Source organism: Artemia sp. Qi Xiang Cuo, chromosome 20 (assembly GCF_049724085.1).
Source record: "Artemia sp. Qi Xiang Cuo chromosome 20, ASM4972408v1, whole genome shotgun sequence".
In the NCBI taxonomy this organism is placed as follows: domain Eukaryota; kingdom Metazoa; phylum Arthropoda; class Branchiopoda; order Anostraca; family Artemiidae; genus Artemia; species Artemia sp. Qi Xiang Cuo.
The window spans coordinates 8973038-8989668 of NC_142813.1; the positions used below are offsets into that span (position 1 = coordinate 8973038).

Consider the following 16631-nt stretch of genomic DNA (forward strand, 5'->3'; position numbering starts at 1 on the left):
AAAGAACTACACACACTCCTCCTCCATCCCAATCCCTTCAGAGCCTTCCTCTTCACAACCTCCCAGTAAGTTTTTGTTTCCTTCAAATCTTTCTTTATGTCATCCTCCCACCCTAATCGCGGATGACCTGTTTTCCGTTTAGCTCAAGACGGTTGGCCGCAAAAGGACAGTCTTCGGCAATTTGTCATCTTCATCAACAGTACGTGCCTTTACCATCTCAACCTTTTTCTCTTTATAGCCCTAGAAAGTGGGATTGAATAACACTTTTCGTACATCCTACTGTTTGAAGTACGGTTAGTCAGCTGGGTACCCAGTACATTCCGTAGGCAATTTCTCTGGAAAACACCTAGCAAATCTTCATCCGCTTTTCGGAGCACCCATGCTTCAGAGGTTTGCACCCAGGTTTGCAGACAGATCTTCCTATGCTTCCAAACTTTTTTTAACTATGAAAAAACATCCTGGGCTTTGGCTATTCTACTTTTAAAATCTTCACTGCTCCCACCGTCTTTACTAATAATAAAACCAAGGTAAGTGAAGCTGTCCACCTGATCAATCTTTTCGTTACCCAACGCCAACGTCGCCTTTTCATCTTCACTTACTCCTATCCTTAGTGACTTAATCTTATTAACATTAATTTTAATACATATTCTAGTACCCTGAACTCTCAAAACCCCTAATGTTTAGTTTGCTCACACTTTCATCTAGGGAGCTTAAATCATCAACATAGTCCAGGAGAGCTTTTCCTCGCCATTTGATTTCGTGGTCTCCCATTGCCTTTCCGGTGCTTCTTAAGACAAAATCCATCAAAATAATCCATTAAAAGAGGCACGGAGCACAACCCTGCTTAACTTCTGATTTAATACGAAACCAAGTGCTAACCTCATTTCCTTCCTTAGCCGCAGTACTGTTATTCTCGTACAGGGCGCAAATCACTTTAGTGTATTTATTTGGTATACCATACAGAGATAAGACAATCGCTAAAGCTTTCGCAAAAAATATCAACAGAATCGAATGCTTGCTCATTATCTGTAAAACTGAGGACCAAAGATGTTTGATAGCTCGGGCAGTTCTCAATTATTTACTTAAAAGTGAAAATTTGGTCAACACAACCTCTACCTTTTCTCAAACCGCACTGTTCATCTCTTATAACTTTGTCTAGAGCATCTCTCAGTCTAAAAAGTATCATATTACTAAGTAATTTGCTTCCTACTAGAGACCAGGTTAATGCCTCGATATTTACCACGCTTATTCTTATCACCTATCTTATACAATGGGTTTCATTAACGTTTTCCTAAAATCGCTAGGTATTTCTCTTTTTTCAACGATCATATTTATGATCTTCGGTAACTTATTAATAATTTCAGAGCCACCATATTTAAGAAACTCATTTACAATACTGTTTGCTGGTGGAGCCTTATAGTTTTTAATTTCTATTAGTGCTGTCACTAATTCTTCCTCACAAAACACATCTTCATTCACATCCAAGGTATCACAAACTTTTTCATATCCCTCTATATTTTTTCCTGCAACTCTATCTCGGTTTAGCACATTCTCAAAATATTCTGCCCATCTCTCTAAAACTCTTTCCTTATCGCTAATTGTAGCCCCATTTCTATCTTTAACTGGAATAGGTCCAGATTGATTATCCCCCACACTCAGTTTATTGACATGCCAGTGCAATATTTTACTATTATGTTCTCTAGCTGCATCTTCCAGATCCTCGGCAATTTTATCCATGACCCCCACTTCAAACCTCCTTAGTTCAAATTTAATGATTTCTCCACTTTCTTTACGATCCTTTTGTTTTCATATAATCTATCACTCAGATAATTCTTGTACAAGCCTCTTCTCCTCTCTATTAAACATATAGGCTGTTTCACTAATATTCTTAGTTGCCCTCCAGACTTTCTTCCCTATGACACCATCAGCAACTTTACAAATGGTTTTCCTAAATTTATTTCATTCATCTTCCACATTTTCAAATTTTGAACTCTCAAGTTTAGTATTTAAGTGTTCCTTGAAATTTTCTCTAGAATTCTCATCCTGGAGTCTACCAACATCATAACATCCCGGGAGGTAGCTATCCTTCCGAAATTTCAGATTTAAATTAACCCTAGACACTACTAGATGGTGAACCTCCCATAATTAACCAATACTACCGTAATCTTACCAAAGAAGACAAAAGTAGGAGTTTACAGTAACTTACATTAAAAGTTCTGATTAAAATTCGGCCTTTGGTAACCAGGTTGATGGTTTTTTCGGTCTAGGTTCAGGTTAGCCCGTTAATTTCGGGGCTCAAGGGCATCTAAAATCACCTTGCCATTTCCGGATTCCGGTGACATTTCAAAACCAATAAATAAAATAGATGACTTGTCAGTATCTTCCTATATGTGAGGTAGCAACCATAGATATTTTTTAGCAAAACAAACGGTCAATTTCTACGACTTTGTATTTCGAGCTATGTGTGGCGAGGGGGGAGGGGGTAGGTAATAAGAATATGCATCTACTGAGATATGTACTCCTTATACTTCTTCAAATGCTAATGACTTTTGTTTTTCCTTTTATTGTCAGATTCAGAATAAGAATTAAAATAATCTGAAGACTGAGTTTAGTTTGTTTTTGGAAATATTTTTCTTAATTTTGTTTATTATTTATTTACTGAGCAAAGTATTTACAGCACACATAGCTACATACTCCTCTGGACTGCACAACAGCCTGATACAAGACTGTCCAAAGTAGCAGTCTTGTAAACATGGAACAACAAATATATTATCTTCCAACATCTGATTTAGTCCAAATTTCACTATTCAACCTAGAAACTAACAGTAATGTACCCATAAGGCACCATATACCACAAAACACCATACATATACCATATACCATGTAATACAAAACACCAAATACCAATCCATCATTATCATCATTTCCCCAATGACTCATTCGACTACAGTTTGTTATCCTTCATAGTTGCAAGCATTAGACAGAGGGTACACAAAATCTAAGCTGGTTTCCCAGAAGATAAAACCAGGATCTAAATTCAGGGGAAGACACTAAAAGATATTGTTTTACATCTCATTTAAAAGCTGTTTTTTAATTCTGAGTCCTAGGAAAGAAATTCCTACGGTACTAACCTTACAGGCTACATGACAATGTACAATAAAAAATTAAATATAGGTTAATTACCCATTAACACTGTTGAAGATGAATTCATAGTAAGATTCGTCTTGATTAATCCTAAAAAAAGAGAAATTCATGACTTATGATAAAACAAAAGACTGACAATTCAAAAATATTTAAGTCCAATAGATATATAAAACTTTTATTTTAATTTTTTTTGCCTGTGAGAAAATAAGTTGAAAGTAATGATGTATTTTTTGATCTTAATTCTTTCCATGCGCTTTTCAGTTCAATTTTTAAGAAGTTGTTATTATATTATTATTGTTTAAAAAGTAATTGGGGCTGTCAGTGCTGTCTTAATATGCAAGGTGAAATAGCCCACTTATCTTTTTACAAAGGAGGGATTACAAATGACATCATGTATGGTTCATCAGACATAAATGACATCATTTGCATTGGACCATCATTAAAATGAATTGATATTATCGACGAAAATTTAATTTTCACATAGAAGCTGTTGAAGTAAATATTGAGATAAATCAAAACACACTATAAGCATAAAGGTTGTCAAAAGGGCATATTTGCCATAGATCAGGAACGACCAAGGATATTAAGTTGAAACTTTCAGGGGTACTTGTATGAAATACCCCCTACCGCTCAAGTTGTTCATTCATGTTGTTCATTGCAGAACCGTTTTTTTTGTTAGTTTCTTTCAGCTTAGCGTGAGAAAAGACAAAGAGAAGTGGCAGAATAAATGGAAAATATATAATTTTGGCTATATATTTGCATATTAGGGGTGGGGGTAGAAAGTGAAGTATTTAGACAGTGTGAAGTTAGAAAACAATTCTTACTACATAATATGCAGAATCATTGAACATAACACATTAGGTATGCAAACCCGCTTTACTTTACCCCCATTCCCCAATGTGCAAATATATAGCCCAAATTTATTTCTACAGTATTATATTTTTATAATACTTAGGTATATTTTATTAGGATTAAGTGTCAGAAAAACATATTAGAAAAATATTAGGCAGGTGATATATCATACAAGTACCCTTTCATGAAATTTTAAGGTCGGTTGATGTTGATGAACTAAATAAATAGTTAATTTGCGCATCCAGATTGTCAAAAGGGCGTATATCTAATATCACAGGAACGACGGAAGGTATTAAGTTGAAACTTTTAAGAAAATCTCGAGGGAGGTGTTCCATTGAAACAAAAGAGTCGAGTAGTCAAAAAATACTAGTCTCAAGTCTGAAGGATGACATTATGGATTAAGAAATTGGATTAACGACGCTTCTTGCCTACTTAGGTCCCTGCATCGTCCCTGCAATATGATGCTACACCAAAGTTCCATCTCTGGGTCCCATATTACCAAGTTAAACTCAAACCCACTGTGCCACTGCAGAACTGAGATTATGCATTTATATTTATTCTAATAATTTTTAACAGATAATTAAAATAACTGACAATTGATGAATAAAAACTAATATAAGTTACTCATTTCGCAATGAATTTCAACAACTAAGCAAATTACTTATTATTTTAGCTTCCATATCCTTGGGTCACAATCGTGGGCTAGTCGGATTGACTATCTTTTGTTGGTTTGCAATTGCAATACCCATTGTCCTCAAACAGATGACATAGAAACGATATTCTCTCAGTGTTTGTACAGTTGAAACGAAAACCATGTTCTTATTCCCCGAACAACTTAAATCTTCTGCGAAATCAACCCCTTATTCGTAAACTAAAACTTTGCACAGGGTTTTTCGTATCATAGTAACGATAAGAGCACAGGAAGCCTCTAGATGAGAGTCACAAATTTCATCAATACAGAAATTTAACTGCTTAACTTAAATGCGTATCTTCTATGTAGATTATAAGGGTTGTACAATCAACACTGACTATCAAATCTATTGGAAATCGTGCAATTTTCACAACACCAACATTTTAATGTAAAAAAAATACAGAGGATGAATTTGAAAAATTGCCAATACTCACTTTGAAACGTCGTACTAACTAAACAAAATCAGAAAGAAAATATGTATGCCAAATACTCAATACCCTTCTAACAAATGCCTATCGGATACCTTTACAAGAGAGAGGAGCAATCGTGATATCGGAAATATATTAATCTTGTTTCCAAAAACAAAGAAGATAAATTAAATTCAAGGTATGGCCATTTTGTTAAATAGCGTGCACAAAATAATTTCAGAGGTTTTTCAAAAGGTGATTCAGTCTATTTCCTTATATTTGCTTGATGATTGCATTTAAACCTTCTTTTTTGAGAGTCGTATGCACTGTATTCATTATAGATGCAAAACATAATTATCCATCCATTCGGAATAGAATAAGCGATGCTACACATCTACTGATACTTTCTTCCCACTCAAATGCTTAAGTACTTCCCTATACAATTTCAAAGATGGAATTTGAACCTCTAGCTTTCAAATGAAACTACTTATTTCCTACATAACGCTAAAATCATTGTCCAACTGAACTTTTCTTATAGCTAATTCTAAACTCTTCTTACTTTTACACGGAAATATTATAATTCTTCTGCATGGAAATTTGTGTCCACACCTAGTCCGCACCTGGTCAGTAATCAAGTATAAAAATCGCAAATCTTCATTTGGAGCCCCTTTTAGGGGGGCTGAAATATGATAGGATAGCGCCTGCAGTAGCCTACAACAACTGTTATGACGTTCGTAGTTTTTAGCGTCTCTTTAGTACTGTTTGCTGAAAAGCTATATTCCTTTTCACACTCCTAACTTAAGTAACTTGTGTTTCGGGTTGCGGAGTCGCAATGTATAACCATTTCTAATTTTGAATTCAGACACGCTAGCTCGTTTTTGGTGTGATAATGCATTCAGTAAGGTTAATTTGAAAAAGTAACAGGGGTACTGATTCACGAGAATATAGGGGGGGGGAGTAATTTTTCCATTTCAATTATTAAAAAAATATAAAAATGTATTTTTTAGTTTCAGGGTAGGGTTGATTTTGCTGATATTTGTTTTTTTTCCAGTGAAAATGACCAAACTGATAATCTTAAAAAACTAGGTGGTATACATTCCGCCCCTGCATTCTTACCCATATGGGGCCCTTGGATCTAGCCTAAATATTTTCTGTTTTGAAACTATTTTTACTTTGTTTAATTATTCTACTGCAATTGAAGTCAATTATCTAAAATCATGAACTGGTGTTCTTACTTAACGGGTTAACTTACATAACGGCTCTTACATAACTGGGTTAACTTACATAACGGGGACAACTCTTCCTCCAGCTGCTTCCACCCATTTGACATAGGAAGCTGCAATATAGCTCTCTGCATTTGGATCTATCGCCTCAAGGCTTCTTGGAAGCTCTTGAGCTAAAACTCCTATAAAATAATATCATAAATAAAGTTTGGCACTAGTGCCACTGAATAATATGTTTCCCACCCAAAGTCACGTGTCATATATATACATGTATATATATATATATATAAATATATATATACATATATATATATATATATATATATATATATATATATATATATATATATATATATATATATATATATATATATATATATATATATATATATATATATATATATATATATATATATATATATATATATATATATATATATATATATATATATGTATATATACAACAAATGTTTTACCATTACTGACTGGTCTATCTATGAAAAAATATATTTTTCAACATAATTAATGTCAATGGAAGCCTGTAGAATATTTTTAACGATTTCAATTTTTTTTTTCTAGCAGAAGCCCATACAATTTTCTACTTTCTCGATCAAAGCTTACTTTGAAGGAAGCTAAGGCGAAACATGAGTTTAATTTTTTTTTTTCATCACAGTAGTCATCCTGGACAATGCGGATTCTTCTAGGCCATCTGTCCGCTATCTATCGTTGAATGGTGAAGGTGACCAGAAAATTCGACCATGCAAGCAGAAATCTCCAAATGAATCACCATTGTTTGCTACTAAAAAGGAACGTTCTTAATTATATTTCGATTAAATTAGCTTTGCTGCACCCAGAATCAGGATAATGATAGTATTAGTTGAAGTTCTAATTGGAGACTTACTTTTACCTTTACTTGAATCAGTACACAACGTCTGCAGTTTTTCTTAGCGCTAGGAGATGGCAGAGGGCTGTACTATATTTGGTGCCTTTAACGGTCGATGGGGAAACAATTTAAAGCCAGGAGGGATCTCATCGGAATCCGTGTTTTCTAAACCCACCTATTGGCTCAAATTTGGATTCTATGACATTCCTCCACGATTCGAATGGCCTCAACCACGTTTTCTCTAACCCCGGAAGGAGGGGTTTGCGCCACAGTGCCCAAGAAAAAAAAGGAGTTAACAGTTCTTTGACCAGTATGGCCGATCCAGGAGATATGGTAATGGTAAATTGTATTTTGCAGGTCAAACTTTTAGTTGAAACGTTATTTTATTATTTCATTCGGGACTCGGTCACATAAATTAAGTACAAGCATGTGTGTGATGCACCTATTGTCAAGTGGATTCAGAGCCTGAGTTTCAGATACTTTTATTAGCCATGTTTCGTATTCGTATAGGAGGTTGGAGACAACAGGGGATTTTAAAACTGAGCTTTTATGCTTAATACTTATAGCCCTATTTTTCTAGAGCAGTCCAAGCAGTTGCGAAAAGACAGAGGAGGCTACTGGTATTCTGGCACTGATTACATTACTGCATCCACTTTTAATGTCTATGATCGAGCCTAGCTATTCAAAATTGTTGATATATTCAATTTGGCAGTGATTCAGTGTTAGAGACGAGTAAAATTTATCGTCGCCACTTTGTCTTCTAAATACTGATCTTCAATCTTATGAGAGCAGCTGCAACAGGTACTATTAGAGCATGCCCTGCGTTTCTAGGGAAGAACTACCTAATAAAAATTGGTCTTCCGCATGTTCTAAGTCAATAATTCTGACATCCCAGCTTATATTAATTGCATCATAGCTCTGCGTGACTTACCTCAAATTCCAGTCTTTTAAAGAGTTGAAAAGTTCTGAGAAGAGGAAGTGACCTTGTTTCACACCGAATTCAATATTGAATAAAGACAGCAGTTCCCCATTGACTTGGACATAGGCTCGGCAGTGTTTGTAGCATGCTGAGATTAGGTGAACGACAACAGGAAGTGCTCCATTTTCCAGAATTAACATCCAAATCCCAAAACAGACAGCCCAGTTGAGTGTGGTGACAATATTAATTAAACACTACTGTTCCTATTTGCTGAAGTTTGGCCTTATACTGAAGGTTAGCCTTATGCTTGAGTATGTCTCGTAGTGAAAACCTGATTCATACATTTCATTCCTTTTCTGAATCCAGGTTGATTGGGTTAGATTTTCAACTTTTTTCTGTAGATCTAGAGTATACCAGGAGAACAATGACAAATATATTCACAGCTATGCTAATGAGAAATACCACGGCAGTATTTGCATTCAGTTCTTTCAACCTTATTGATTCCAGGGATGATAGTAGTGACTCACCAATCCTGATGGAATGGTTCTTGTGCCTAAATCGCATTGTAAAGATCTTTTAGTCTTTAAGCTAGGCTTAGGACTGCTTCAAAGAATTTCATTGGGATAGGGTCAATTCTTAGGGCTTAATCATTCTTGATTTTCTTAATGACTGTCTTTAGATCTCTTACGCAGTTGGTGGTCAAATATTGACGTCATCACATCAGCAGATGCTGACTAATTCTATTTTCCTTAGCGGGCCAATTAGGAGAGCAGCCGCTATTTGCAAAAATATTGTTAATATTGGAGGGTTAGGGTAGAAGGGCTACTGCAGGCGTCGTAGGATCAAGAAAAATTTTGAAAGGGAAATATTCATATTTCTGCAATGTTTTCCTTATGTTAGTGAAGGGTACTAGCATCGCTTCCTATCAAATTTGTATGATCCTTATTTATTCCAGAAGTGTCTTTGAGAAGTTCTTAGAGTTTACTCAAGTCTGAGGGCCTGCGTCATTCTCCATATTTGTTTCCATTTGATCCCAATATGTGTGGCGGTATTGGCGAGCTGAATCGTGGTATTGCACCCTGAAGTTTTCGAAGTCAGCCAACACCCTATTGTTGCTCAGTTGCTGCTCCTTCGATGTTAATTTGATGGCCTCATCAGAGATCCACCTCTTTGCATTTTTGTTTTCTTCTCTCAAGCATCTTTTCGGCTTCCTTTTGCATATTTTCTTCGATTGACCTCCTTTCACCCTCGATATTGCTCGCTGACCCAGAGCCAGGATCCAGAGGCAGTATGCTCAACCAATTAGAAAGCTCTAAGCAGAATTTTTTCAGAATTTGCAAGCCTTCTGGGAGTCCTATATTACATCTTCGGCGGGAAGGGCAATAACTTTTTTTGCGCACTTACAGTAAGACGGCTAGAATAGTCTTCATTAGTCGGCAGTCGGACCCGTTTTTGGTGCCCGTGTCAGCGCCTCTAAAAGCTCTTCAACTCGTAATAGAGCTTCTCCAGCGCCCAGATATTAGAATTTTGTCGAATTGAGAACGTGTCCTTCCATTTCTGGATCTCCAGGTAGACATGCGCGACGGTTTATGCTTGAAAAGGGAATAAATAGTTCATGAGAGAGACTAGGAATGAAAGCATCCCCTATGGCTCGTACACACCACGCACGCTGGGTGCCAAGAATCAGCCAGTGAATCTTCATTCCCGGAAGAACACCTATGGAGGACTACCAAGTTATTTTTATATTTGTTTGATGTGAGTGGGTTGCTTATTGTGTATATTTTTTTAAATAAACCGTGTAGACTCTTAGCAAAATAGTAAAATTTTTGCATTTCTACTTGAAAAAAATGTGCAGTTGAAGAATTAGGGCAACGGGCCTGCACCATCTTTACTTTTTTACTGTTTGGTGTTTAGTATTCATTATTAAATTCCCAAATTAGCTTTCCGACGGATGGCGAACCCTTCTAGCCCCCAGATAAAAAATCTAGAATTATACCCATGGTTACCAGAGATAAAATTATTTGCTATAACCTTTACACTAGGACAGATGTCAAAAGTGTTTCTGGGATAAAATAAACAGGTGAAAAATGTTCATTTTTTTTTTAACTTTCAGCCTAACTCTCTCTGTTCAAGAACTAAAAATATAGTTATTAAAATTAAACGCTCATTTACTAGAAGTAATAATGGCGACTCTACCTTATATAAAATCATCCGGTTTATGCTTTGGTTTTCAAGGGGTGGCGTCAAGGGCAAGCTACTACACAAACTCTAGATGATTCAGAGTACTGAAATTAATAACTTGTTAACCTAAGTTTATATTATTCAAAGGTGCTTATATCCAAAGGTGCACTGACCCTGCTGCCAAGGATCCAAAGCCTGAATTTTAATGAAAACCATCTGAGAGCCACTTACAATAGAAGTGGAGAGGAGTGGACTTGGAATGGGGTGGAGTGGAGTGGGAGTGTAGTGAAGTGGTTTTGAACAGGAAGATTTTAAAATCATGCGATAAATTTATCTACTGTTGTTTACTGATGGGGCGAGAATTGAAATAAGCATGGCGATTATTGCAGGAGCATATTGAGCGTAGAATACACCGAGATTAACCTCCGATTATAAACCTATAATCTTGTTTAGACATTGATTTCAAATGCAATTTCATTTAAACTCTTCTGCAAATACTTGGGTTAGTATTGAACTCCTCCGCATATTCTAGCTAGCACCGGTTTGTGACATAGTATGTGATTCCAATTCCTTCAAGCAAAAGATAGGTGCTATAAGTTTACCGAATACCTTTTGTGTATCCCTCCATGAATACAGACTGCTGATTTAATTATTTCAGGAACCATCTGCTTGTGTGCAGATAGTTCCCATGGCAAGTGTATCTGCTTGACTGAAAAACTAGCCACCCATGGCAACTTCGAATCTTTTATTTGTGTTTTTAGTTACTTACTTCTTTTTTTTAAATTTACTTTTTTGTTCATACCTCATCTGTGTTTTTTGGACGAAGAAGTATAAAATATATAGACACTTACTACAGGGAAGGGAGCAGGAGAGGGGCAACAGGGAACTGGGGAGCCTGGGGAACCGGTCTCTTCCCTTGATATCCTAGTTTTCTTGAATTCTTGGCACTTCTTATTCAAATTATCAAATAAGATTTTTTTTCCGTTGTTGGGCCAACTCCAAAATATTTTTTTTTTCATTATTACCCCCCCCCCACCCTGAAAAAATTCCTGGGCGTGTGCCTGATCTTATCGATTGTGAATAAGTAAATCAAAATGTTGCTTCCGAAGCGTTTTGTGTATGGAACCGGTCAAAGGTTGCTGCAATATTACACGTTAACCAGGAAGCCTGAATCTACTTTCAATCTATCAATCCTTATGAAGTTTGACTTCATAATCCTTTTCATGTTTTTTTTGTTTATTTTTTTAGTTTCTTCTTTGTTCTTTGTAATTCCTATTCATTTCAGGCTTCACTCTTTATGCATGATAATCTCTACTCGTTTAAAGTTTGATATCTTATACAGGCTAATGTACGTACATCTTAAATTAGAAATTCACTCTTTACTTTCCTTGGAGAAACTCTTTTTTTAATTTAATTATAATTTAGGATGACAATTACTGATAAAATTCAGCAGAAAGAATAAAAAGCACAGTGCTTTTTTTTAACCTCTCTTAACGGAATGTTTCCTTGAAAATCATAGAATTTAAGTAGCCTTTAAGCAGTTAATCTGATCAAGTCCACTTTTCATTAAATAAAGATTAACAGCAAAAACTTCAAAAATTTTCTTCTTCGAACGCTTAAAAATTTCCTATAAAACTTAATTTGGTGAAGTCCAATCTGAAAGAGATTTAAGGACATAAGGGAATGTACACTTTAAGGAATATAAGAAAACAAGCAAACACCTACGAAAGCTTCGGATACATTCCAGTAGCTGCCAGTGGTTCTGGCCAAAAACAGGCCTTCGGTATTCAGGTTGGTGTTCCTTTGTTGTTGTTTTTTTCTGGGAATATCAGCTAACTCGGGATCAATAAGCACCTCAAACCTAGATACTACTACTACTAATAACAACTTATCGCAGTACTTAGCCACTTGAGGCCAACACAGCTCCACGCGATCCCTCCTCGATTTCAATCCATTCAAAGCTTCCCTTTTTACACCCAACCAAGAAACTCCCATTTCTCTTAAATTTTTTATTACGACATCCATCCACCCCGCTTTTTGTTTTGGCTTTAGACGGTTGGCCAAAAAGGACAATCTTTGGCAATCTATCATCCTTTTTCCGCAGAACGTGTCCTATCCATCTCATCCTTTTTCTCACTATAGCCCTGAAAATTGGGATTGAACCACAATTTTCGAACAGCTTACTCTTTAGATACGGTCAATCAGTCGGGTACCCAAAACAATCTATTGGCAGTTTCTTTCGAAAACATCTAGTAACTCCTCTTCCGTTTTTCGAAGTGCCCATGCTTCAGAGCCATATTTGACCACTGTCATCACTGTGGCTTCCAATATTCTAATCTTGATACGCAAATTTATCTTTCTATTCTTCCAAACTTTTTTGAACTCTGAAAAACACCCTGAGCCTTGGTTAATTTCATTTTAGCATATTCACTTTACCCACCGTCCTTACTAATAATACTGCCTAGGTATGTGAATCTGTCCACTTGATCACAGTTCTCGTTACCCAACATCACCTCTTCACCTTCACTTATTCTTAGTCTTATCGACGTTGACTTCTTATCATTGATTTTAAAACCTATTTATGCACCTTGAACTCGCAAAACCTCCAAAAGTTCATTCATTTTGCTAATATTTTTAGCTAGGATGCTTAAATCACCAGCATAATCGAAGTTCAGGAGAGCTTTACTTCTCCTTGTGATTCGTTCTTTCCCATTTGCTTTGCAGTGGTCTTTCGGACAAAGTCCATCAAAATGATCCATATAAATGGGAGACCGAACCCAACCCTTCTCACCTCCTCATGTAATACGAGGCCAGATACTAGCCTCACTTTCCACTTTAACTGTTGTAATGTTAAACTCGTACAGAGCACTAGCCCCTTTAATGTATTTATCTAGTATATCATAGAAGCTCTTCGCTGAAGCTCTTCTATCAGCTGAATCAAACGCTTGCTCATAATCTATAAAACTGAGGACTAAAGGCGTTTGATGACTCAGCTACTTCTCAATTATTAATCTAAGAGTGCAAAGTTGGTTGACACATCCCCAACAACCCCCTTCCACCCTTTTCTTTTAACCACCCTTTTCTTCCTTTAAAGATTTAGCTAGAACATCTCTAAGTCTAAAAAGTATAATCATACTGAGTAATGTATTTCTTAAAAAATCCGGACTAATGCCTAAATTTTTTTCTATTCTTTTCCTGTAATTCTATCCGGTTTAGGTCATTTTCAAAATTTTCTGCCCATCTCTCTTTAACCTTTTTTTTCATGAATTGTGGTCCTATCTTTCAAACAGTTCGTGGTAACGAACTGTAAGTAAGGAACGACCCGGCTCAATGGTAACCGAAACTCTACAAAACGGGATTTTGATACCAATAGATACATCAAAAGAGTCAAATTTTAATTCTGATTTCAAATATATAAGTTTCATCAAGTTTAATCATACCCATCAAAAGTTACGCGCCTGAGAAGATTTTGCTGATTTTCGAAAAAAGGAGGAAACACACCCTAAAAGTTATAGTACCATAATGACAATATCACCGTAGTATTCAGAGTATTAGAGAACCCTATTGTAGATGTTTCAAGCTCTTATCTCGACACATGTGGAATATTCCATTTTTTGCCAGAAGAAAGATCACGGGTGGCGTTTATCTGTTTGTTTGTTTTTTGTTTTTGTTTTTCCCCAGGGGTGATCGTATAAACCCAGTTGTCCTAGAATATCGTGGGAGGGTTAATTCGAGCAGAAATCCAAGGCTTTGGTGCCAATTTCAAGTGACCAAAAAATTAAGTGCAACGTAGCCCCCTCCCACGCTCATTTTTTTCCCAAAGTCACCCAATTATCACTTTGAGACACAGGATTCGTTCAACATGGTCGAAAATCTGATAAATTTGTCTTTTAGGATGACTTGATCCCCCAAAGTCCCCAGGGGGAAGGCTGAAAGTTATGAACTTTACTCAATGTTAACATATAGTATTGGTTATTGGGAAGTATACAGACTTTTTCCGAGGAGATTTTTTCTGGTAGGTGGGGGAAGGAGAGGGTCGGGGGCTATTTGGAAGGATCTTTCCATGAAGGAAGTTTTCATGGGGGAAGCGACATTGCTATGAAGGGGGCGCCGGATTTCCCAGCATTATTAAAGAAAAAGATCAGGAATTAAATAAAAAAAACAAGTTTTTCAACTGATCAACTGATTGTGATTAAGAGGTCATTTTTAAAGAACTGGAAAAAAAATTCGAACTATAGTTTAAAGAGCAGGGTATTGACTAGGGGGCGAACCCCCTAATATACGTGTTAAAAATTTATGAATATAGAAGTTCGTTACGTAAGTTAATTCTAAGTTACGTATATTTATTACTAATAAAAACGTTCGTAAATAAAATTAAACAAGCTTCGAGAAAGCCATTTAACCAAATATAATATGCAAATTTTGTTTTAATTATTCATGTACGGTGAGCGACTATCAAAACCTGCATTAAATCAAAAACGTTCAAAAATTAAATAAAAAAAACAAGTTTTTTTAACTGAAAGTAAGGAACGACATTAAAAATTAAAACTAAAATAATTTATTCATTATTTGAAGGGGGCTGTCTCATCAAAAACAAATCGATATTCTAGATGATTTTTTACGTTAAACAAGAAAAATTTTTTTAAAAAATAAAAAAAATATATATTAAATAGCACTGCTGGTTTTATGTTCACGAACCCTTAATAAAAGTAAAAAAGTATTTTATTGTTTATTTTTAAATTCGTTCCTTACTTTCAGTTAAAAAAACTTGTTTTTTTTTAATAACTGGGAAAAGTCCAGGCTGACTATTCCCTCTTAATTTATTAGCATGCCAGTACAATATTTTACTGTTATGCTTTCTAGCTGCATCTTCCAGATCTTTGGCAATTTTATCCATGGCCATCACTTCACACCTCTTTAATTCACATTTCATATTTCAACCTTACATCCTGCCCCTTCCTCATATGTGGAAATACTTAGCCCAAATTATATATTTCCCAAGAATTCTACCAATGCCTCTTTCTTATTTCCACCGGTGTACCCTTGAATTGAACCAACTGCTACACCACAAGAACCGGAAAAACAAGAGTGATGGGTGGCGGAATCCATGAAAAATACACATTCGGGGTTATGTATTTACACATTAGAGGGGAGAGGCTGGGGTTGGGGGTAAAGTACAGTAGAGCTGAGGTCAAAACGTGTTAACTACAATTATTTTGCATATTACAAAGTAAAAATTGTTTTCTTAACATGTACCCTTCTCAATAGCCCCTACTCTAGATCAATACCCCACCCCCCTCTACCTTGCCCTGTTTCATTTCCCGTTTGAATCTTATTCTCGACAATTACTTAAAAAGCTATTTACCTATAATAGGACGGTTATTGTTCACTATTGTCCCCCTGGCTCCATATAAGAATAACACCACAAAAAAACAGAAATGCATTTTTCTTTGCTGACTAACGAATAAAGACACACGGCGAAGGTATTATATTACTTAGTGACTGATGCGATAAAAACTGTCAATGATAAAAAGTATATTCAAAGCTTTTGATTGAAAGATGAGATACAAAGTAAACTTAACTAAGAAAGGTATTATGTTTTATTGAGGGGTTAGTCACTATATTTTGCAAAATTAATTCCTCTGTTAATAACTATTGATAAGAATATAATTTCTTAATCTAGATATTTTTGTTTTGTTTACTTTCAGTTCTCAAACCTTGCAAAGCTTTCAGTTTTATATATATATATATATATATATATATATATATATATATATATATATATATATATATATATATATATCTATCTTTTTTAACAATAATAATGATTAATTTGGTTTTTGTAGTTGAAAAATTTGTGTAGTTGAATTGAAAATCGAGCATTTTGCAGTAGGCATCAAGACATGACTAATTGTAGGAAATGCCAAGACAGATAGTCCGAGTAATTGAGACGTAAATTAGTGATAAGCTCTTTTTAGGATTGTATAAAAATGATGCCATTTCATTTGTTGATAGATAAGTCTATCTATCATCCATCCATAGGTCATTCCTAGGGCAGAACTAAGGTAGATAGACACATAATTAAGGCATGAAAGATTTTGGGTTGTCGCGTGACGGACAATGTCCACTGGACCTGTATGCAAAATCTGGGAGTGAATTTGGTTATCAAACAATTCGTGGTAATGAACTGTAAGTAAGGAGCGACCCGGCTCAATGGTAACCGAAACTTTAAAAAACGGAATTTTAATACCAATAGATACATCATAAGAATCAGATTTTAATGCTTATTTCAAATATATAAGTTTCATCAAGTTTAATTTAATCCATCAAA

General features: G+C 35.5%; 1 protein-coding gene across 1 annotated transcript in view; it reads right to left on the reverse strand.

The window, feature by feature from the left end:
• The window catches only part of LOC148939847 (gamma-glutamyl hydrolase-like), a 62140-nt gene extending 46337 nt beyond the window's left edge, over positions 1-15803 (reverse strand). The window contains exons 1-3 of the mRNA XM_089106481.1: positions 15666-15803; positions 6379-6499; positions 3184-3234 (exon numbers count right to left, since the gene is read on the reverse strand). Of these exons, the coding sequence (XP_088962607.1) occupies positions 3184-3234; positions 6379-6499; positions 15666-15744 (251 nt within the window). The 5' untranslated portion in view covers positions 15745-15803. The remainder of the gene's footprint in view (positions 1-3183; positions 3235-6378; positions 6500-15665) is intronic.
• Positions 15804-16631: the final 828 nt, after the last annotated feature.